The sequence below is a fragment of the Arachis stenosperma genome, chromosome 1 (assembly GCF_014773155.1).
Source record: "Arachis stenosperma cultivar V10309 chromosome 1, arast.V10309.gnm1.PFL2, whole genome shotgun sequence".
In the NCBI taxonomy this organism is placed as follows: domain Eukaryota; kingdom Viridiplantae; phylum Streptophyta; class Magnoliopsida; order Fabales; family Fabaceae; genus Arachis; species Arachis stenosperma.
Window position 1 is genome coordinate 5,984,856 of NC_080377.1, and position 21,752 is coordinate 6,006,607.

Below are 21,752 nucleotides of genomic sequence, written 5' to 3' on the forward strand. Positions count from 1 at the left end.
TTCGGGAATCTGAAGCAATAGGACTCCCAAAGCCATCTGCTGCCCTCTCAAGCCCTTATTGTAAATTCTCATCTAGGGATTTAGATAGTAAATAGGACATACTATGATTAATTGGTTGTAATTAACAATATTTAGTTTAACTTGTTTAAAAAAGTAAACAATGCTTCTTTCAAATGTATATATGTCAATATTAATGTAAATGTTAATGTATATATCTATTCTTAATATCAATGTATGTATCAAATGTTAATATTTATATATGATTCAAGATGGATTACTTCTTTTCCTGTCCGTTGGAACTGTTTGGTTGCTATTTTGTACCAGTGATTGAAAACAGTGTATTTACCAATACATTAAGAACACCAAAAAATACAGTGAACCGAAATTAATACACCAGCCGAATCGAAGGTAGAAAATACACTGTACAGAAATTCGAGAACTAATTATAAAAAACTATTTCTATCAATATTCAGTTACAGAAACACCTAAACTTTATGACATAGCACAATAAAAAAAAGTTGACTTTTGGAAAAAAGAATTTCACAAAATAGTGATATTCATTAAAGACTAACAATAGTAAGAAATTAACGCACCTATAAACTTGGTGAACCGAAATTGATACACCAATCGAATCGACATATGCTCATGGGTGAACAGACATATCTATTAATAAAAACTAAAACTAGTATAATCCTCTCTTGGATAATTCATATATGGTGCATTGTAAAGACTAGAACTTGACTGAATCGATGATCTGGCGTCTAAAAGGTTCAACTACAAAAAGACATAATTAATTGTATATCAGCAAAATGCACAACTAAATTTTTACCTAATTAAAAGTAAGTCAAATTTACCTTACTTGGAGCTGTCTTTTTCTTTCTCTTCATGGAATTTGAGATCTTTTTCCAAGTTTGATCCAAGTCTGTTTTTGGGTCGGCCTATTGTTTTGACGCATGGCGGGCTTTGAAGGTCGTTCACATCGCTCAACGTTGCTTCTTCGTGGGATAACAAAGTTTTTCCTTTGCTTCTCTCTTGATATTCTTGCATCTCAGCCATGACCTTGTCAAACGTCCGATGCAAAATTCCAGTCAACTTCTCGGACTCAGATGCAACTTTGCATATATTGTGCGATCGAAACACCAATGCGTCGAATCTCTTACTTCTCGGCTCCAATAGAGGCTCATCTTGACTGCTCTTGATGTGTGTGTGCCTCCTCTTTATATTCTTGCTCTAGTGTTCCAGTATGTATTTCGGTGTCACGTTATCCACTTGCTCAAAGCTTAGTACACTTAGGGAACGACGGCACAATATGCCCCTTGACTCGAACAGCAAGCACTAGCACTTTACCGCTCTTGATATTGCATCGTAGGTGACAACAAACTTGTTGAATGTGGAGTAGGAAACCTGCTCTACGACTTCGTATGTTGTAAAACCTAGAGTGGAATGCATTGATCTTGTGATACAGTTCACTTTATCTCTGAATTGAGCTTGAACTTCTCTAAATTTTTCATGGGTATACACATGCTGAAACTGTGCCTCTATTGCTGATTTTGTTGCGCACGGTATCACAATGTAAAAATCTGCAGCATCAAATTCTCTTTCTGCTTGTTCTCTACTTGCTAGGCAATTGTCGTATTGCTTCACAAATTGTCTCAAGGAGATATTGCGTGTAATGAACTTGTTGAAAAATGAATGCATGCTCTCGCTCCTTTGTGTACTTCTCATTCTGGCTCAGAAATGGTGATCCAAATAAACTGTAATCCATATATACCGATCCTCATACAGCTCTGCATAATAAATCGAACCAATAAGGTGTGGTGAACCGAAACCAGTTCATGTTTTGAAAAAAAAAGGTATGGACATGAAAATAATTCAAATTGAAATCTCGGTTACCTGACAGCCACTTGTTGCCTTCGAGGCCGTATTTTGTGATGAAATCGTTCTAGTTTCTATCAAATTCGTCTTTTGTGTACGAGTTCCAACAACATGGTTCATATCTTGATTAATTTCGTCGTGTCGCTTGTAACCGTTTAGTTTGTTTGGGATCTTCTTCATGATGTGCCAGATGCACCACCGGTAAATTGTTGTTGGCATGCAGACCTCAATGGCCCTTTGAATCGATGCCATTGGTCGATAAGAATGCCTGTTGGTGCCTTCCCTCCCATGCAACGGAGCCAACACTCGAATAGCCTTTTGAATGATTGAATTTCCTCATTTTTCATTAGCACGCATCCGAGAAGGGTCAACTGACCGTGGTGATTCACACCCACAAAAAAACCTAAAACTAGATTGTACCTGCATAAATACACACCCAGACCGTGGTGAACCAAAAGTTGTACATTCAACGAACATAAAACTATTTGCAACTGAACGGAATACTTGTTTGAGTTGTAGGTAGTGTCGAATGAAACCACGTCTCCGAAATACTCACATGCGGCCCTGCTTCTTGCGTTGGCCCAAAATGCATGTTTAATGCAATGATCGCCTTCGAGGTTGAGTTCAAAGAAGAAATTTTGGTTCTTCTCTTTGATTCTTAGTAGGTACTTCCCAAATTCTTTGGCATCGTCTTGTTCAGAAATATTTCGTACTTCACTTGTGATGTAATTCCTCATGTATTTTTCTATAAAACTTAATTCACGGTGGTTGCCAGTTGCTGCCACAAATGATTGGTAAGTTTTACTCGGTCTGATTTCGGCTTCCTCGTAGGTTTCAATAGTGCAACGCACGAACATGTTAAGCTCTCTGTGTTGTTTAAGCATCTCTGCCCGGTTTGGACAGCAAGGATGTGAGTGATTCAAAACAACTTTGAAAATTGTCCAAAGACCAACATCTTTCATTATGTGTATGTAAATCCTGGCCGGACAATTTAACCCAGCTAAAGGGTTTGTCTTCAAACTTGGAGATATATTGGATTTCCACCTCCTCTCTCTAGTTCATACGATTAGTTGATTCTTAATCTTGTCTCCGTCCCGAGTCGTGTTCCTTATTTTCGTAGAAAAACCGGCAAGTTTGGAATAATGTTTGTAGAACTTTCCAACTTCTTCTAGTGTCTTGAAAATCATTCCCACCTTTGGGACAAATTTTTTATCTACAATATAGCTGGTCTGCATGGTGAACCGAAAGCTTTATTATGGTCAAACAATTATGTAGAGCTCAGTGAACAAAACAGAATATATTCCTCTAATTTATTTACAGACTCCTTTCTGTATACCGAATCAAACACATGCTCATGATGAACAATTCTATAATACTTACCGAACTGAAAGGTTACTCACAGTAAATGAAAGATAATCCATTATATAAAACCAAATTCGAAACAACTCTATTTACAATTTAGATATTATCAATTCAATTAAATTCAGATTCAGATCACCTCCGTTCATTCAATTTAATTAAAAAAAAATTAACAATTGGATTCGATTGAATTCGATTCAAAATTCAATAATCCAAACCTCGTTAAATTGATGGGTTTCGGAAGAATAATCGAAATCACACTCATTCAACTGATTTGAAGTTGATTCATTCATTGTTTCAATTCAGAAGTCCAGATCGAAGAAGAAAACGAAGAAGAAGAACGACGAAGCTAATTACGTCGAAGTTAATCTAGATCCATAATGTAGAGAACAAGGAATTTTATTAGGTTGAAAAAGAAGAAGAACGAAAACGCAAAAAGAAAAAAATGTTTACCTTGAAAAAGGTTTATCATGCAGAAAAGATTTACGTTATATACGTTATATGAGAAACGTGTATAACAAACGATTATGAGCAGAAAAAATACGCATGTGGAGAAACTTACTTGAATAACATCCATATATTTTTTACATAGATTATGAGCTTTTCTGAAATTATATTTAACATTTATGAATCTTAATATACATTTTTGTAAACCTAAGTTAGTCCCCACATTTGGTAAGATGCAAATGTAATGTAAAGAGTAAAGTCTAAAGAAGCGATTTTTTTTCTCGAAATATCTATATGCTACAATGAATGCGGAATTTTGTGGTGTGGTTTGCGTCAGTATCTTAAAAGTATCTATTATTTCACTCTCTATATAAACCCTCTATCCTTCATCACATTCACTCACTCTCACTTTTCTCTATTCCGTTCCAGATAACACTCAACCCTACCCTCCCCAATCCACCCAGCTTTTCCTTCAAGGTTCTCTCTCTCTCTCTCTCCGCGCAATACATTTTCATTCTTTTTTGACATAGTTCGATTGTAAATAGATTAATTTTTGTAATTGATTGTTGTTAGGTTTTAAAAAAGGTGAATTAAAGACGAACCTTTTGTGCTTAAGGTTTGTGCATGATTGGATCGTGTAAAATTATCACCTCAGATAATATGGTGTGTTGTATGGGAATGGATTTTTCTCACTTCACATAAAAAAATCCATTTTCATCATTGTAGGACCCATTGTGGTCCAAATTTAAAAATGAATCGTAAAAATCTAAGCTTGTCATGTTCGAAGAGGATTTTTTTAATTGAGAGAATATACTGTGTGTCCTTTATTATTTACTGAACCCTTAATAATTTCTTTTATTTTTTTTAAATGATTCTTTCTGGTTATGAGATTTTTTGATATCTCTCATGATGGCTTCTGTGGTTGTCATAAATATCTTTGCATGTACAAAAGAATGTTTCCATTGAGCACGATGTGCTTGAAATTGTTCCGGAATGGAACTTTTGTTATTGTTTATTTATTTTTATGTAAACCTCTTTGGAAAACATGAGATTTTGGTATTTGGTTAACTAATAAACTTCTGTGCCTGACTCATATCTGTTTGTTTAAGCTTTTATTTTAAGGAAAAATAATTTTAATTTTAAACAGATGGATAAAAATTTTGAATAGTTGGATAAGTTTTAACTTTTGTGACATTTGATATTAAATTTTTTGGGCTCAGATTCATGTTTCACATAGCTAACTTGGAGGTTCTGAAGTTCATGAATATGTAGTTAATTAGATAAGCAATTTGTGAATGTCAAAATTTTACATAATTTGATTCTTTTAACAGGGAATCTCTCCATATATGAGTATACAGATATATTCTGACATTATACATGCATGCTGCTTGCTGTTTAACTGAAAATTAACCTTTCAAACATTGAAATTTTATATTTCTGCAGTGAGATGGCATCCTTGCATGCCAATGTGACATCAGTTGTTTGCAAAAGTGGCAACAATGCTTCTCAACCGAAGTTCCCAAGTACTACATTTTTGCCTGGGTTTGATGTAGCTGGATGCATTTCAAGTGCTTGGAAGAAGGAACTTGTCCCTTCTTACGTGGCTTCGGTACCTAGAGCAACATTAACATTTGATTCTCAAACAACCAATTCGGACAAAACCAAACAAAAGAAGCACACCGTTGACCCTGCTTCCCCCGATTTTCAGCCTCTTCCTTCCTTCGAACAGTGCTTTCCTAAGAGCACGAAAGAGTACAGGTCTGACTTGTTTTCTCCTTTAGAAAGTTATGCAACCAATGTGATTCGCTTTCAGATAATATATGGCTTTCCAACCCATTGTTGATAATCTGAATAAGCACACAGCATATTCTTGGATAGCTCATTCTATTACCAATGTTTACAGGGAAGTCATTCATGAAGGAACTAGTCATGTGCTCAGAGTTCCATTTCGACGAGTTCACCTCTCTGGGGATGAAGGACACTTTGATAACTATGATACAAGTGGTCCCCAAAATATAAGCCCAAGTATTGGTATGGCAATCAAGCATGTTGTCATTTTTCTTTGCCAATGGAAACCAGCACATTTTTTTTTTATGCATAATGTTGGGATAACAAGGACTATAATTCCTTTCATGCACATGTTCTATGATATAATCATTGATGTCATCACCAGCTTTGAGGAAAATCATAAGTACAATTAGTCCTGTCTTTTCTTCGATCACTTCTTTTCTGCTAGCTTTTATAGGTGCTTAACTGAGATTACTTGAACTACATCTTCCTCTTTGAAACTTATTTTGATTGAATTTCATTAACAGGTCATGTATATGATATATAATCTCGTTCCAAGATGTTTTTACTTGTCCTTTTATAAATTATTGTTTTAACGTCAGTTTACGCTTATCTTCGCATTCTCCAATTTGTTACTATTATCGATATGTGATCGACTAATTAAGGCTAAGTTTCAAAGAATTGCAAATTCTGCACTAATATGTATCTTGGTTATGCTGTGTTTTTGAAATCTGAGGTTATACATTACACCTAGCCAGATTAGCATTTTTTTGTATATATTTATTTAACTTATTATTGTCATTGAAGAATCTAATTTTTGATTGTCTATACGCTTACACTAAGCCATTAGAAAATACATTCATTTACTTCATTTCCTTCATTTCCTTTCATGGATAAATTAGGACTCCCCAAGTTGCGCGCACAGTGGGTTGATAGGAGAGAGAAACTTGGTACACCAAGATTCACTCAAATGTACTATGCTAAGCAAGGGATCATTACTGAGGAGATGCTTTATTGTGCCACTCGTGAGAAGCTTGACCCGGAGTTTGTGAGGTCAGAAGTTGCTCGTGGACGAGCTATCATCCCGTCCAACAAGAAGCACTTGGAGTTGGAGCCTATGATAGTTGGAAGAAATTTCTTGGTGAAGGTAAATGCAAACATTGGAAATTCTGCAGTTGCTAGCTCTATCGAAGAGGAAGTTTACAAGGTTCAGTGGGCAACTATGTGGGGAGCCGACACAGTCATGGACCTCTCAACAGGTCGCCATATCCATGAAACTCGTGAGTGGATCTTGCGCAACTCCCCCGTGCCAGTTGGGACCGTACCTATTTATCAAGCACTTGAAAAAGTTAACGGCATTGCTGAAAACCTTAGCTGGGAGGTTTTCAGGGATACACTGATTGAACAAGCCGAGCAGGGTGTTGATTACTTCACTATCCATGCTGGTGTTCTACTTAGGTACATTCCCTTAACAGCGAAACGCATGACAGGAATAGTTTCCAGAGGAGGATCCATTCATGCAAAGTGGTGCCTTGCTTATCACAAAGAGAATTTTGCTTATGAGCACTGGGACGAAATACTTGACATCTGCAATCAGTATGATATAGCACTATCCATTGGTGATGGGCTAAGACCTGGATCCATATATGATGCGAATGACACCGCTCAATTTGCTGAGCTCTTGACGCAAGGAGAACTGACACGTAGAGCATGGGAAAAGGATGTTCAGGTGATAAAATCATAAAACTTTCTTGATATGCACGTACTAATGTTCTGATAAATTAATAGCCTTTGAAGTAACTTACTCCTTAGCTTCAATTTTGTATTGACTCTAAATATTATTTGGGCTAGATGGCGACCTTATCTATTTCATATGATCTTAAGAAACCAGTGCATTGAATTACTTTACAGGTGATGAATGAAGGACCTGGACATATTCCAATGCACAAGATTCCTGAAAACATGCAGAAGCAGCTAGAATGGTGTAATGAAGCACCCTTCTATACTCTTGGTCCACTAACAACTGATATTGCCCCTGGTTATGATCACATTACCTCTGCTATTGGTGCTGCCAATATTGGGGCACTTGGTACAGCTCTTCTCTGCTATGTAACTCCAAAAGAACATCTCGGTCTACCAAATCGTGATGATGTGAAGACCGGAGTTATATCTTACAAGATAGCTGCTCATGCTGCTGACTTAGCAAAGAGTCATCCACATGCTCAAGCATGGGATGATGCACTGAGCAAGGCAAGATTTGAATTCCGATGGATGGATCAGTTTGCTTTGTCTTTGGATCCAATGACGGCCATGTCCTTCCATGATGAAACATTGCCATCTGAAGGCGCAAAGGTAGCCCATTTCTGCTCTATGTGTGGCCCCAAATTCTGCTCTATGAAGATAACCGAGGATGTCAGAAAGTATGCTGAGCAACATGGCTATGGCGATGCCGAGGAGGCTTTGAAGCGTGGGATGGATGCTATGAGTGCTGAATTTTTAGCTGCCAAGAAAACTATCAGTGGGGAGCAGCATGGTGAAGCTGGTGGAGAGATTTACTTGCCAGCAACATACCTAAATTCCAAAGAGAGGTGAATTTATCCCCGAACATTTTCATCACTTAAGTTCCAATTAATAAGCTTATGTTTGAGCATTATGTGAAAAAGGCTTTCTGTGCAATACACACTATTTGAGTTTTTAACCAGATTGACCTAACTATAAAATATTTTATATTTATATTAATCATCTTATACCCTTTTTAATAATGTTATCATATAAAAGCAGCTTTTTTTCATACATCCCAAATACAACAGATTATCTTAAAACAACTTATCTGCTGAAGTATCAACTTATCTGCTGAAGTATCCAAACATAAATTTATTATTACATATAGCTATTTTGAGGCCTCATCAAGTGGGAGCCTCATGCATCGATTTGCTTTGTGGCTTGTGCAGTGCCTCATTTTTCTCAAGATGTACTTATTTTACTTTTATCATATATTACAGGACTATGTAAATGAAGCAGATCAATGGTAGAATTGGCTACACAACCGGCCTTATCTATAAGGATAGTGTGAAACATTTTCAAGCTGGCTGTAGGAGAATAATACAAAGTTCAGTTTGTTGATAACATCTTAGAACTCCTATCTTCAACTTTACTTTTGTTGTGAATTATCCAATTGTCAGGAATAAATTGTGTACTAGTATTTTGTTTGGTATCATCTTTTTATCTTTCTGGGAAACTTTATTAATACCCAAGATGCACCAGGGGTGCCTGAATCTGCATGAGCACTGGCTATTATTAAAGCTAGGATGCTAGCAGATCAGGCTGAGATAGTCCCTTTGAACCTGATCAGGGTGATGCCTGCGTAGGGAGCGTGCATTTTTCTCTTTCTTTTTTTGTATGCTTCTGCAGGGAGTGTGCCTTATATACAATGGTTTGGACTTAAGCCAATCCTGGTAAGCAGATTCAGTTTGTTGGCCATGTTAATTTCTAAGGGTTTAAAACTTTTTAAACTGGAAAATATAATACAAAGATCTGAAGTTATTAGTTTGTTAATATAGAGCTAAGATAAGAAAATATAGCATATAGCCTTTACTCTTCCTGCTAATGTATTTTAGAATAGAATGAATTTTTTGGGCATCCAAAGTTGGTGTACATTTGACATCATCAAGATTTAAGAGGTGAAAAATAAAAGTTTAGTATTGGAATGGGGTCATATCGATTTCTAAGGGTATTGGAGTGTGGTAATATAGACTGCAGGGTTACATACATCTCATGGTGGTATTACAAGTAGCGTTTATTTTGAGGTATTGGGACGGAGACTGGGAGACTAAGACTCAGTATCATGTTTGTTGGCTCAGAGACTAATACTAAAATTTTAGTCTTTGTCACCCAAATTTCAGTATTTTAGTATCTCTAAACAGTGGTGACAAAGGGGACTGAAATTTTTGGGAACGGAGATTGAAACTTTAATAACATTTTATACATAAAATACTTTCATTTCAATTAATTAATTTCAACTTTACCTTTTGTGTAAATTAAATTAGAGTTTCATTCTTATTTCAGTCTGTCTCCCACTTTACACCAAACAATACTGAGATTTATTTCAGTCTTTGTCTCTCAGTTTCAGCCTTTCGGTCTTTGTCTCTTTTTCAAACGCTGCCTGAGGGTGGTAGGGTTAATTCCCTTGCTGTCTTAGCTCTACCTGTTTATAGGACTCAAAAGGCCTCCATCAAGGTGTCACTCTAGGGGTCTCCTGAAGATTTGGTATTGTATTAGGATTAAGGAATTGATTAATTGAAGGTGCAGTTTGAGGATGAAATTGCAATATTGGGTCAGGATCGGAGGTTGGATTCCCAAAGATTTGGGACTAGGATTATGGGATCGCGGATGTGATTGGGCTGGGACTTGGATCTGTGTGCGAATTTACTTCTAAAGAACTTTACATTGTATTTTATTCCTTGGAATTCGAAAATGTGCAAATCAGTCATTTAAACTTTTATAAACATGTGTTTTAACTAAAACAAATGTATTATGCCTTGTTGAACTTTGTTTTTTGTGTGAATTGCCTCTAAAATTTCCTAAATTGTACAACTTTGATACACCATGTTCTGTTAAAAATGTCTTTTTATTGTTAACAATGAACGGAAAAGATTATCATATCAATATACTTGATTTGCAGATTTGGGAAAGTTTAGGTAGTTGATTTGCACAGTTTTCGAATTTTTCAGAAGTGCACATGGTGTAAAAATCAAAGTGGTGAATTCCAATTATCCATAAAACTAACAACTATCTTACATTATACACTCGACTTCTCAAAAATGTGTTATTACCAATTGTGGGACCCACATAGGTGTTTCTATGCTTGGATTATGAAAGTGTTGTGAACAATTACCAACATAGTCATTTAGTCAATGAGTGACAGTGCATCAGAAACAGGAAGCAAACCCAGCAAGAAAAGCAACAGTATCTACTCATATTAGCTTTTACTTTTCACACATTACTTGAAAAAAAATGCCACTTTTTCTAACCTCCTTAACCCACCCTTTTGGCACATGCCCTTGTATCCTTACAAACAAGCTCTATAGTAACCAAAGATACTCACATGATAAACACAAATGTATGAACTTGTTTCATTCCTCACTCAAGCACACTTCAAGACCTTCTCTCATTTTCACAGTTCAAACCTTTTTCAACAACTGTGCTTCTCTGGGTCTTACCTGTATTCCTTTCAAAATCACCTCACATATATAAAAATCTTGATGATTAGTACCCAAAATTAAAGTTATATGAAACACAATGAATCACACAGGCTACTACTTTGAGAACAAAAGCTTGTCCTTGAGGAACAACTCTAGGAGGACTAAACCGGCTAGAATTCGGCGCGAGCCGAGATGCATCTTTGGGATTTGTTGGTGTTCGGAGTTCTCTCCCATTGAGTTTCTTAAGGGTGTTGCTGAAAGATTGACAAGGGCTATGTGCTGTGGTTCTGTCAGTAGACGACGACCCCTGAACAAAGGGTTGTCGACGTCTGTAGGAAAATCGAAGCTGACGGCGGCATCATCTGTTGATTATTATAGGGCAGCTGCAGTTGAAGACTGCATTGAGTTCATCCACACTTCGTTCTCAAGATCAAATTCTTTAACCGCTGCACCAACTCCTTCCAGGGATGAATTTATGCATGCTTTCTTGAGAAACTTTGAATCACAGAATGTGTGAAGCTATTAACCTGTTCTTGCTGCTGTGTGTCTGTCTACCTTTTGAATGTGTTTAGTTTCACAAAAACGATGGTGCCATCTGATGATTACTATGTATGGTTGTATTTTGTGTTTGTATCAGCAGAACTAGCTGTGTAGTATTTTGATGGGATTCGAAGTTCTAAACCTTTGACACTGCTTTTGTTTGTATATGTATGGTTGTATATGAATGGGTTTATTATTTATTATTATTATTTTTTAAATATAGATAAACCTCTTGTCAATTTGAAAGCCAACTTTTATATGCTTAATCAACTATACAATAACAAGTTAAGTTTGTTCCGTTAGGTTGGATACATGAATCAAGCGATGCGATAATATTTCACAGCAAATCATGCTTAAATCAACTGTAGTAAACTGTAACCATGACCACATATAAACATCACAGTATTGTGGAATATTTAATCTGATAATGGGAGGATGCTAGAGATTGCAACTATTTATTTATTTAAGTCCACAGCTAGGCTAATAGATCTTAAACTGACATTTTCTTAAGCAAAAAATCTCTTTATTTTCTTAAGTGTATCACTAACATTGCATAGACCAACAACATCACTTGCTAGCTAGCTAATTGTATGATTTAGTAAATCTCATTTGACAATGAATCTCATTTTGGGTGGTCATCTGCAAATTGAAATTGAAAATGAAAATGAAATTGTGGATATCTTACATAATAACTGGTTTCAAACTATTTATTAATTTTTTTTATCTTCATCTATTGGGACTTGGGAGTACTAATTTATTTTTTTAATTATTTTTAAATAAAGAAAATTTTTGAATCTTCTGTCTTTGATATATATATTTCAATTTTTATTCATGAATAAATTACTATTTGTATCTATGAAAGATACAGACACCGACAAATGTATTCATATAAGAATAAAATGACAATTATAACCACAGAAGATTGCTTCCGTGTACCAAGAGTACCCTAACGGACCAATTTAGTAACCAATGTCCGGTACTCTTGGTACACGGAAGCCATCTTCTATTGTTATAATTGTCGTTTTATTCTTATATGATACATTTGTCAGTGTCTGGATCTTTTATGGGTATAAATGGTAATTTATTTTTCATTTATTCATTTAAGTATTAGAAAGATAATTAAGATGATGAATTTGGTCAATTACAAACTGAAATTTGCATATGTCAAACTATATATATCACATAAATTCAAGTTAATTGCCAAGATAAGTAAACTATATTACCAAATTGGCCTAAAGACTTCAAACAATCCAAATTGTTGAAAACAGAATGTACCTGGCAATTCTAAGTTCTAACTGATCCAAAAATGAATCCATTTGTTCTGTAAATACAAATGACCAATAAGAGCAAAAAAAAGGGACACACAGCATAAAAATATTCCATAATGGTCAAGAGAATTTAACATAACGTTTAAACAAGGTAAATTATATAGCAATGGAAATTAAAATGCTTCATCTTTTTTTCTTTTTTTTTTCAATTAATTTTCAGTTCTTAGCAAACAAGCCTCCAAATCCACCATTCTTCTTCTTCTGCGGCACGGCGACGGAGTTCCTGCGGCCGCCATTAGTGGTTCCTCCGCCACTCTTGTCCTCAACCTTCTTGAGAATTGGATCAGTTTCAAGAAGCTGATCTTCCTTCTGCAAATTGCCAAGGATCCAATCAAGCAAACCCTTCTCTTCTTTGTTGCCACCAGAAGCACCTTTTGCTGCTGTTGCTGCAAAGACTCTACCTGTTGCTGGTGCAAATGACATGATCACTGAAGCCATTGATGAATTTTGATAGAAATGGAAAATGGGGTGGTTGGAAATTATGGAAAGTTTGGTTTTTTGGATAGTGGCAATGATAATATTGTATGTGTTTGTGGTTGGTTGTGGAAGGTCAATTTGGACCGTTGGATTGGATTTTGAATGGTTGAGATGGGAGTTGTGTGTTTATGTGGCACGAGTTCTCCACAAGTGTCTTATCTTCATTATATTTCTACTTTCTTTTTTTTTTTCTTTTTAAATAAAAAGCAAAACATTTTTGGCGAGTTGATGAGAAATTTTAACGAGATTTCTTAAATGTCATATATGCATGGTGTTGGTGACTAATAAAAAAATGTTAATTAAAATAAGAGTTTTCTCATTTTTTGTAGTAGATAAATAAGTGCTTAAATAAGTAGTGGGTTATATATTAAATTTATTTTTTTTACTTAAGAGAATTAGTAATAAGTGTTTTCAGGATGTTTATTGAAGATATTAATACATTATAAGGATAAATCACATATATAAATAATTTTTCATTCACTATTACACTATTATTCTAAATTGATTTTTGTTACGTATATATCTTATAAAAATCATTCTGATTTACTATTTGTTTTGAGAATGATTTTTATAAGACATATATATAACAAAATTTAATTTAGAACAAGAGTATAATATTAAGCAGGAAATAATTTATTTTGATTATTTACTCTTAAAAAAATTCAATATATTTACTGTAAGAAAAGTAAAAAACTTTAAAACCATAAAATGTTCATTTAACTAAATTTATTAATTGTGATTACATAAACTGAATATGCCATAACCACGCAAATATTTCTCCTCCAAGTAGAGTGCTCATTTTCGTTTTTTGGTCGAGGTTCATTTTCATGATTCATGAGGCATTGAATTTGACGTGTGACAAAACCAGAACCATTGCCTCTTGTGTTTTGGTCTCCGTACGTTGAAATGGCAACTTCAATATGGGCCTCCAAATCAAGCTTCTCTTCTAACAATTTGTAGTTAGCCCATGATATGATGTTTTGTAACAACATTCGGCCAAAATAGAAATATTGAGAAAGGAAATACCAAAATCCAATTTTAGTACCGCATTGCCAAAAACTAAAATGTAACTATGAGCGGTCCAATTCTAGGGTGGTAGTAACTTGATGTGATGAGAAAAATATTTCAGTATTATATTTTGATTAAGATAAAAATAAAGGTTGATATATTTAAAGTTACTAAAATATCCTCCTAATATTTGTTTTCATCCACTCCCCTCTCTCTTTTTCCCCTTTGCTTTGCTCAAACTGCGCATATGGAAATGAACCGCCAAAAAGCCCAGAACTAAGCAGAGAAGTAAAATGTTGAGGACCAGGTCCATCACCACCACAATCAAGTGTACATCCACAAGCACATTGTGGCATTCACCATTCCTCCCAACTACGTCGAAAGGTACTTTGGTGCCCAACACTCACCATCCAACCCACATCGTCCTCTTTCGTCTCTAGGGATGGCAATTTTTTCTCACGGAGCATGTATTTGCGAGAATTTATCCGTTGGAGAACAGAAATAGATCCTCTCCAATTTTGAGTAAAGTATCGTTTTTATCTCTAATGTTTGGGGTAAATCTTATTTGTGTCCCTAACATTTAAATCATCATATTTGTATCCCTAACATTTGTAAAAGTGATTCAATGTTATCCTGCCGTCAATTACACACATCATGAACGCTTTAGTTTGAATTTTAAAAATCTGTTATTGAAGTTAGAATACAAATATCTGGAATAAAATCGATGATCCAATCCGAAAATAGTTCATCAAAAGTTGAAACTAATTCCTACAACATTTACATAATTCACTTTTCTAGGGACATAATTTAATCTAAATACAAATAGTGGGTATAATATTAAAATCGAACACATCCAAGTGAGACCTAATTGAGAATGAATACATCCAAGTGAGAATAATTGAAAAATATAATCTGATTTGTTAGTATAATTGATAGTAGGATAACATTGAATCACTTTTATAAACGTTAAGGATACAAATAGGACGATTTAAACGTTAAAGACACAAATAGGACTTACACCAAACGTTAGGGACAAAAATGATACTTTACTATATATATATATATGTATGTATGTATGTATGTATGTATGTATGTATGTATGATGGAAACAAAAACTTAATTCACGTCTCTCCCTCACTCTCTCATTAGATCACTCTCAGTCTCTCACTCTCTCAAGTCTCACCCTCTCCGTCTTTCTTCCTCTTCCTTCCTCCTTTGACGCCGCTCACCTTCTTTCTCTCACTGAGTCGCCAGTGTTGTTCTGTGCTTGCTTCTCACAGTGTTGGCGCCGCCTACACCCGTGTCGTCGATGCACTCACATTGTCGCTTCTACTCCGTGAAGACGAAGCTGCTCCAGCCATGCCTCTGCCATCACCAGCTTATTCAGATCTGTCATCACCAACCATGCCTCTGCGTCCAGAGGAGAGGAGAGCCGTCTTCACGCCGTGCATCTGAGGAGAAGAGAACCGTCACCACTTTGTCGCCGTCCAGAGGACAGGAGAGCCGTCTTCACGGCACGCGCCTGAGGAGAACCGTCGCAGTTTTCATCACCGTCCAGATGAGAGTTGTCTTCGTTGGCGCCGTTCATAGGAGATCCGCCTTCGTCGTCGTCCAGAGAAGAGCCGCCCTTCATTGCCGTCAGAGGAGAGCCGCTGCCGCTCACCTTCCTCCTCTCACTGCGTCGCTCACTGCTTTCTGCTCAAAGCTTTGCCGCCTCTACCTCTGGTCTGCCTATGCTCTTCTGTTTTAATGTATATTTTGATTTTTAATTGATGACATTGCTACGATTTGAATTCTATTAATGTGAAATTGGATTTAGGATTAGGGTTTGAATTCTGTTAATTGATAAATTTGGATTTAGAGATAAATTTTGTTGCTGTCAAATTGGATTTAGGGTTTGGAGAATTTTGTTGCTGTAAAATCAGATTTAGGGTTTGGAGTTTGATTTCTTACTTGAAAAATGGAAAATTGTATTATAATACTGAGTTTAAGGTTTAGACTATGTTAAATGTTAATTATATTTTATTTTTCAATTTTTCTGTTTTTTAAATGTTTTTGAATTTTTTTAAATCCATAGATATCTGCAGAGACCCTGATCCCCGGTGGATACGGAGTCTCCGTTACCCATCGCGGGGATGGGACAGGGACAGGGACGAATTTCGGGTGGCGGGGGCGGGGGACGGGGGACGGGGGGCATATCCCCGTCCCCATAGGGACCCGTTGCCATCCCTATTCGTCTCCTACCTCTTCTTTCACTCTCTCCCATCCTTCTCCACCATCGCCTTCACCTCTCGAAACGCAATTCAAGCCTTCCACATCGCTGTTGTTGCCCTCCATGCATCCACCCGCTCTCTCATTCTGGCCACCTCTTCATCATCGCGGCCCTCCAAAAGGACTCCCAGCTTATCGACATCGAATTCCTCTCTAAAATCTGTGCTAATTCTTCACACAAAGGAAGGAATCTCTAATGAGAAGAACGATCTTCTGAGAGAAAGAAATCCTAATCTGAGCCCTATTAATGGGGTAAATTTGAAAAATAAAAAAATGAGAGCTTTAACGAATAAAATGTCATTAAAATTTTAATTTCTTTTTTAAAAAATTTGAGTTTTATTTTCACTTTTTACAGGTATAAAAAAGATTAAAATTTTATGTGACTAAAATTTCAATTTTTAACTACTAAATATAATATTGAATCCCAATTTTAACTTCAATACTCCATACTAAACACATTCTTAAAGATGTATTATAGTTGATGTAATGATACAGTGGAGGAATTGTTGGCCTCCTTGAGAGATGTACACAGGTTTAAATCCTAGTTAAATCAAGAAATAGATAGTGTGTTATAGACTTGTAGACCATAAAAAAAATATTTGAATCAAAATGAAATTAAAATTGATTTAATTTTAAAATTAAATTCTTTGTGTTAGAATGAATAAAAATAAGAATTGCATTAATTTGTAAATCACTAAATCCATAATATTTCTATGATAATCAACTCAAATATCTTTATTTTTTTACATAATTTAATTTAAATTGTAATGATTTGGTTGTTAAAAATATAAAAAGTTATTTTTTACCTTATATATATATATATATATATATATATATATATATATATATATAAAAGGTGGTAGATAAAAGTTTTTGATTGCAGGTAGAATTGATTTGAGTTTGGATAAGAATGAGAATCGAATTGATTAAATTTTAATTTGTTTGAATTTAAAATTTTTTTAAGCAAATCTAAATAAATATCAAATGGATTAAATCATTATAAAAAAATATTGAGTGCCGTTAGATTTTTTGTCAGATTTAGCGGCTCATGTTAGCGACGAAATTACTCGCATATTTATCGCTGGATTCTGTTTTTCAACGGTAATTTCGATGGTAATAATTGAAGGGAAAAATAAAAAATAAATGCCTCGATTATTGTCGGATTTACAGGCAGATAAATTTGACAGTAACCTTGATTAGTGAAACGTTATGTGTTCACGAAGTTGTACTGTCAAATAAATTCGCCTGTAAATCCGATAGTAAACGTGCCTTAAATTCGAACTGCGAACCCTCTTCCTCTTTATTTCGAATTACTCCCTCTCTCTCTACTCACCCTCTCGCATCCCACTTTCTCTATCCCTCTCATCTCTCTCTTAATATTCTCTTCATCAGCCTCTTCCGATGGCTCCCTCTCGTTGTACGACTCTCCTCTTCTTCGTCTCTCTGTGTCGTTTTCGCTAAACCATCATTGCTGGTGCCGCTTCTGCTGTCGCTGCTCCCTCTTGGTAAGACCCCCTTCTCCCTCTTCTTAAAATTGGTTCTGTCTTGGTATTATGATTTTTTTATGACCATTGATATTGGATGGTGTTGGAAGTTGAGAATAGATTCTAAATTGATTTGTTTGTTGTGTTGTTTGAATTCTATGTTTAGTAAGTAGTGGTAATAAGAGCTAAGATGATAATTTAGGATCAGTTAAAAAATTTATAAAAATTAGTTTAATGATGAACAAATTAAAACACCTAATTAATTAGGTATTCAACTAATTAGTTAACAAAATAAATCATATAAGTCTTAATAGAACTTAAATTTAGAGACAACTACATATTTTCAACTTTAGTTTAATAAGATCTAGTAATTTATACAAACTAGAATTTAAAGTGTTGATTTGAATTTATAAAAGTATGTGAAGTAATAGGTTTTAGAGTGATTTAGGCCTTTGGTTTAATATTTTGGTTAGAATAAAAGCTTTATGCTTAGATAATATTTAATCTAATCAATCTGAGAGTGGAGTTAGAAAGAGAACAATATTGATATTAGATTAAAATGATTGGTAATTTGGTATCCTTAAGGTTAAGAAACTAAAGATGAAAACGGAAATGTTCTAAATTAAATTCTTTATTGAATTTTTAATGCTTGATGATATGCATGCTTTAGTAATTCTAAAGTTTGAGAATAGATTCTCTAATGGATTAGTTAGGTTTAGACTGAAGGGTTCTAACTTTGTAAAATTTCGTATTTTATTATTATTTTTTAAGATTTTTCATGTGTTATGGCTATTTTTGAATTTTAATTTATGATTAATTCTTTCTAGAGTTTTTTTTTTATTGTTGTGCAATTTATTACTATGAAGGTTAGCACTTTTTAGAGGAGGTTATGTCAAATCTTTTTCAAAAGTATAAATGTGGGAAGATTTGTATTATTGGTATGCTCTTTGCAAACATGACGACAGGTAGAGGTGTCACGAATCGATCTTGTGGTCGTAGTAGTGGGAGGATTTCTATTGGTACCCCTAAAACTTTTCAGTCGTCCCCCAATACTTCGACTACTCCTGTGACGTTACAGACAATGGGTGCATAGGACCAGTTGTTCATCGTGGTCCCTAACCCCAACTACGTGGCTCCTTCTGATGCGCCACCCGCAGCCACGAAGTCGTCTGACTGCTTCACCAGAGTGGACTCCTCTACCACCTCCATCCGATCAGCAGCCCATTATTTCGACGACGACGCCTCCAGCGATAGACACTGCGGTGCCAGAATCCTCTCACGGATCCCAACCAGATGTCCCTCCACCACCTTTCATCGTACGAATGACAATTTGGCTTGATGTTTTGACAACGTGAGTACTATTTTAAATCTTTTATATGCAAACTACTTTGTGGAGATTATTCAACATATGTGGTTTCTAATCTTAAGTTTTTTATTTTGGTTAGTTAGTTTAATTTAGTTACACTCAATTTTCTAGTTTTAGTGGATTTAGGTTGTTAAGATAGGTTCAATTTAGGTTAGTAGGTTTGAATTGTTGAAAGTATTTGAGAATTCTTGATTGCTGATGGATGTTGCTGCTTAAGCCATATAATTTCATATTTGTTTGTTTGTGAATTATTTAAGTGAATTGTTGATGGATAGAGTTTTTGATGCATTCTAATTATAGATGAAACTCTGTCAAAATTTTTAAAAAATCTAAATATAATTGAAGTTTATAGATTACTTCAAATATTTTTTTAGTAAACTATTAATATTAAGTTTTGTATTTATAGGTTTGTGCCAAATAACAATGCATGTACAAAAGAGTGTACTAATGTCATCCAGCTAATGTACGACCACCCATGGTCGAGCTACAAGAAGATTCCTGCTGAGACCAGAGAGCGATGATTTCAAAAGTGGACAGTAAAAACTCAACATATTCAAACTTTAGTTTATATCTTCTATTTTGTTTAATTATATATTTAATTTCAATTTACTAGTGTTAAATATTCTTTGTGTAGGAGAAATTTATATGGGACAAGACTCACGATGCCATGATCAGGAAGATCTTCGACCATCGGATGGCTAGGCGACTTCAGCAGATGATGGAGGACGTACGTGAGAGGCGTTGTCCCCTCACTACTTGTTCTTCCAGATATTAAGAAGCAATTTTATGTTCATTGGGGGTCTAATGAAGGGTTCAGGCATCACCGTCTCACAAACAGAGCAAACAGGACCTCGGTCAGGTCGTCGAATTATACTGGTGGGTCAGCGACTTTCATAAAGACAAAGGCCAAGTTGGTAAGTAACTTGTTTCGTTTTGTTATTAAGTTCATTTTGTTTTTGAAATATAATATAATTATTACTTGATTTAACATGTTGCATCAACCTGCATAGTCTAAGCCATTGAGTCGTGATGTGACGATGGCGGAGACATTCAAGTATACTCACACCTTGAATGAGAACAAGGAGATATTTGCTTTTTAGCAGTCTGCGGATCATTATGTGAGTAAATATCATGTGGTATAAAATTTTCAAATGACTGCAGTCCTAATCATAACATGTGTTATACAAAAGTCATACACACAAAGATTGGAGGCCGCAACCCAGTAATCTCAGTAGACTGGAGAGGACGGCAACAATTCCGTTGCATCAGAAGTCGATCCTGACATAGTTTGGCGCGAGACTACATCTAAGCCGTACATGAACCATGTCTACGGGGTGGGATCGTTCTTCGCCGACAACCTCTGTACCTCCACAATGAGACCTTCATCCGCCTCTGCCACCAGCCGGCCCGTTGATCCCAAGGACGACGTCAATTTGAGGGAGCAGGTGCTGGAGCTCACCCGGAGCCTTCATCAACAGGCTCAGCAGCTACAGCAGTCTGAGAAGAGGTATCAGGAGTTCATCACACGTGTGTCAGACACACATTCCCTCATGCTGGAGTGGCTTTAGCGGATGAAGCAACAGATGGTGATGAACCAAGATTAGATGCATGCCAGTGGCAGCGGCATTGCTAGAGGGACACTGACATCACCGCCTAGTCCGCCGCCTCAGCAGGACCAGCAAGATAACGACGACGACGACTATTAGGATATTTATTGATTAGAGTTTTGTTTTAGATTGTTTCATTGTATTTTATTTATTTGACTTTTATTTTTTTTTGTACAATTGATATTTAATTTACCATATTTGGTTCCTATGATTTAGAATCTGAATACTAATTGTGCGAAAAATAAATTTAAATAAAAAAAATTGACCACCTATTGTGTTAAAAAAACTAGATTTATTGTCGAATTTACCGGAAAAAAATCCGACAATAATTAGACGGGAAAGAAAATAGTGGAGCGCCAAAATTACCGGGAAAAATTTTTCATCGGTAGTTATCGGCGGAATAAAAAAAGAATCCGTCGTAGAATTCGACGGTAACTACTGACATATTGAAAAATCCAACAGTAATTTGTCACTGGTGAGGGTTATACCGTCGGATTATTTCCAATGAAAAATTTATCGGTAAATATATTGTCGGCGGATATTTCTGTTATTCTACTGATAAATCTGACGGCACTCAACATTTTTTTTATAAGAAATCCAAGTTGGATTGCTTTGGGTAATCGAGTACCTACCTGATTGAAATAAAATTTAAAAATCTGACTGAAAAACATATAGAAAAAAAGTATGTAAATAATATGTAATAGTAAAAAAAAAAGCAATACATCATCAAAGTTATACTTAAATATATATCATAATTTGGATTAAAGAGAAATAAAGTTTTATATATATTATTATATTCTTTTTTTTTAAATTAATATAAACCTAATTAAAAAATCAATCGAGTAGTTGGTTCGAATTTTACAATTTTAGAATCAATACCTGAATCAATTAAGGTCAGATTTAATTGAATCAGATCGATTTTAGTCCGTAATTGAATTATCTGTACCCGTGAATATCCCTAGTGGTAGAAGTCAGGCGACCATTGTCAACGGTGATCTAGC

General features: G+C 35.3%; 2 protein-coding genes across 5 annotated transcripts; one reads left to right on the plus strand and one right to left on the minus strand.

Annotated features, from left to right (window-relative positions):
- The first annotated feature begins 3,971 nt into the window (after window positions 1-3,971).
- LOC130965989 (phosphomethylpyrimidine synthase, chloroplastic) lies at window positions 3,972-11,353 on the plus strand. 4 transcript variants are annotated; one of them, XR_009081242.1, is made up of 8 exons: window positions 3,972-4,158; window positions 5,125-5,439; window positions 5,585-5,712; window positions 6,372-7,198; window positions 7,381-8,057; window positions 8,472-8,578; window positions 8,734-8,924; window positions 10,781-11,353. XR_009081242.1 is itself a non-coding variant. In XM_057890738.1 (6 exons), exons 2-6 carry the CDS (start codon window positions 5,129-5,131, stop codon window positions 8,479-8,481), a joined length of 1,953 nt encoding a protein of 650 aa, XP_057746721.1. In that variant the 5' UTR covers window positions 3,972-4,158; window positions 5,125-5,128; the 3' UTR covers window positions 8,482-11,353. The 4 variants fall into 4 exon arrangements, 2 of the variants coding, with proteins under 2 accessions (XP_057746721.1, XP_057746734.1); XR_009081241.1 differs by having other exon boundaries at window positions 8,734-11,353; XM_057890738.1 differs by having other exon boundaries at window positions 8,472-11,353.
- A 1,200-nt stretch (window positions 11,354-12,553) lies between these two features.
- On the minus strand, window positions 12,554-13,041 carry LOC130939245 (uncharacterized). The gene has a single exon (XM_057867368.1). The coding sequence runs from the start codon at window positions 12,974-12,976 to the stop codon at window positions 12,695-12,697; it is 282 nt and encodes a 93-aa protein (XP_057723351.1). The 5' UTR covers window positions 12,977-13,041; the 3' UTR covers window positions 12,554-12,694.
- Between the last annotated feature and the right edge of the window lie 8,711 nt (window positions 13,042-21,752).

Excerpts from the sequence above, each read along its gene's own strand:
- LOC130965989 (XM_057890738.1), top strand. The coding sequence starts at position 5,129 with ATGGCATCCTTGCATGCCAATGTGACATCAGTTGTTTGCAAAAGTGGC. Across the intron at positions 5,440-5,584 it reads AAGAGCACGAAAGAGTACAG|GGAAGTCATTCATGAAGGAA; the intron begins GTCTGACTTGTT and ends CAATGTTTACAG. Across the intron at positions 5,713-6,371 it reads AAATATAAGCCCAAGTATTG|GACTCCCCAAGTTGCGCGCA; the intron begins GTATGGCAATCA and ends TGGATAAATTAG.
- LOC130939245 (XM_057867368.1), bottom strand. The coding sequence starts at position 12,976 with ATGGCTTCAGTGATCATGTCATTTGCACCAGCAACAGGTAGAGTCTTT.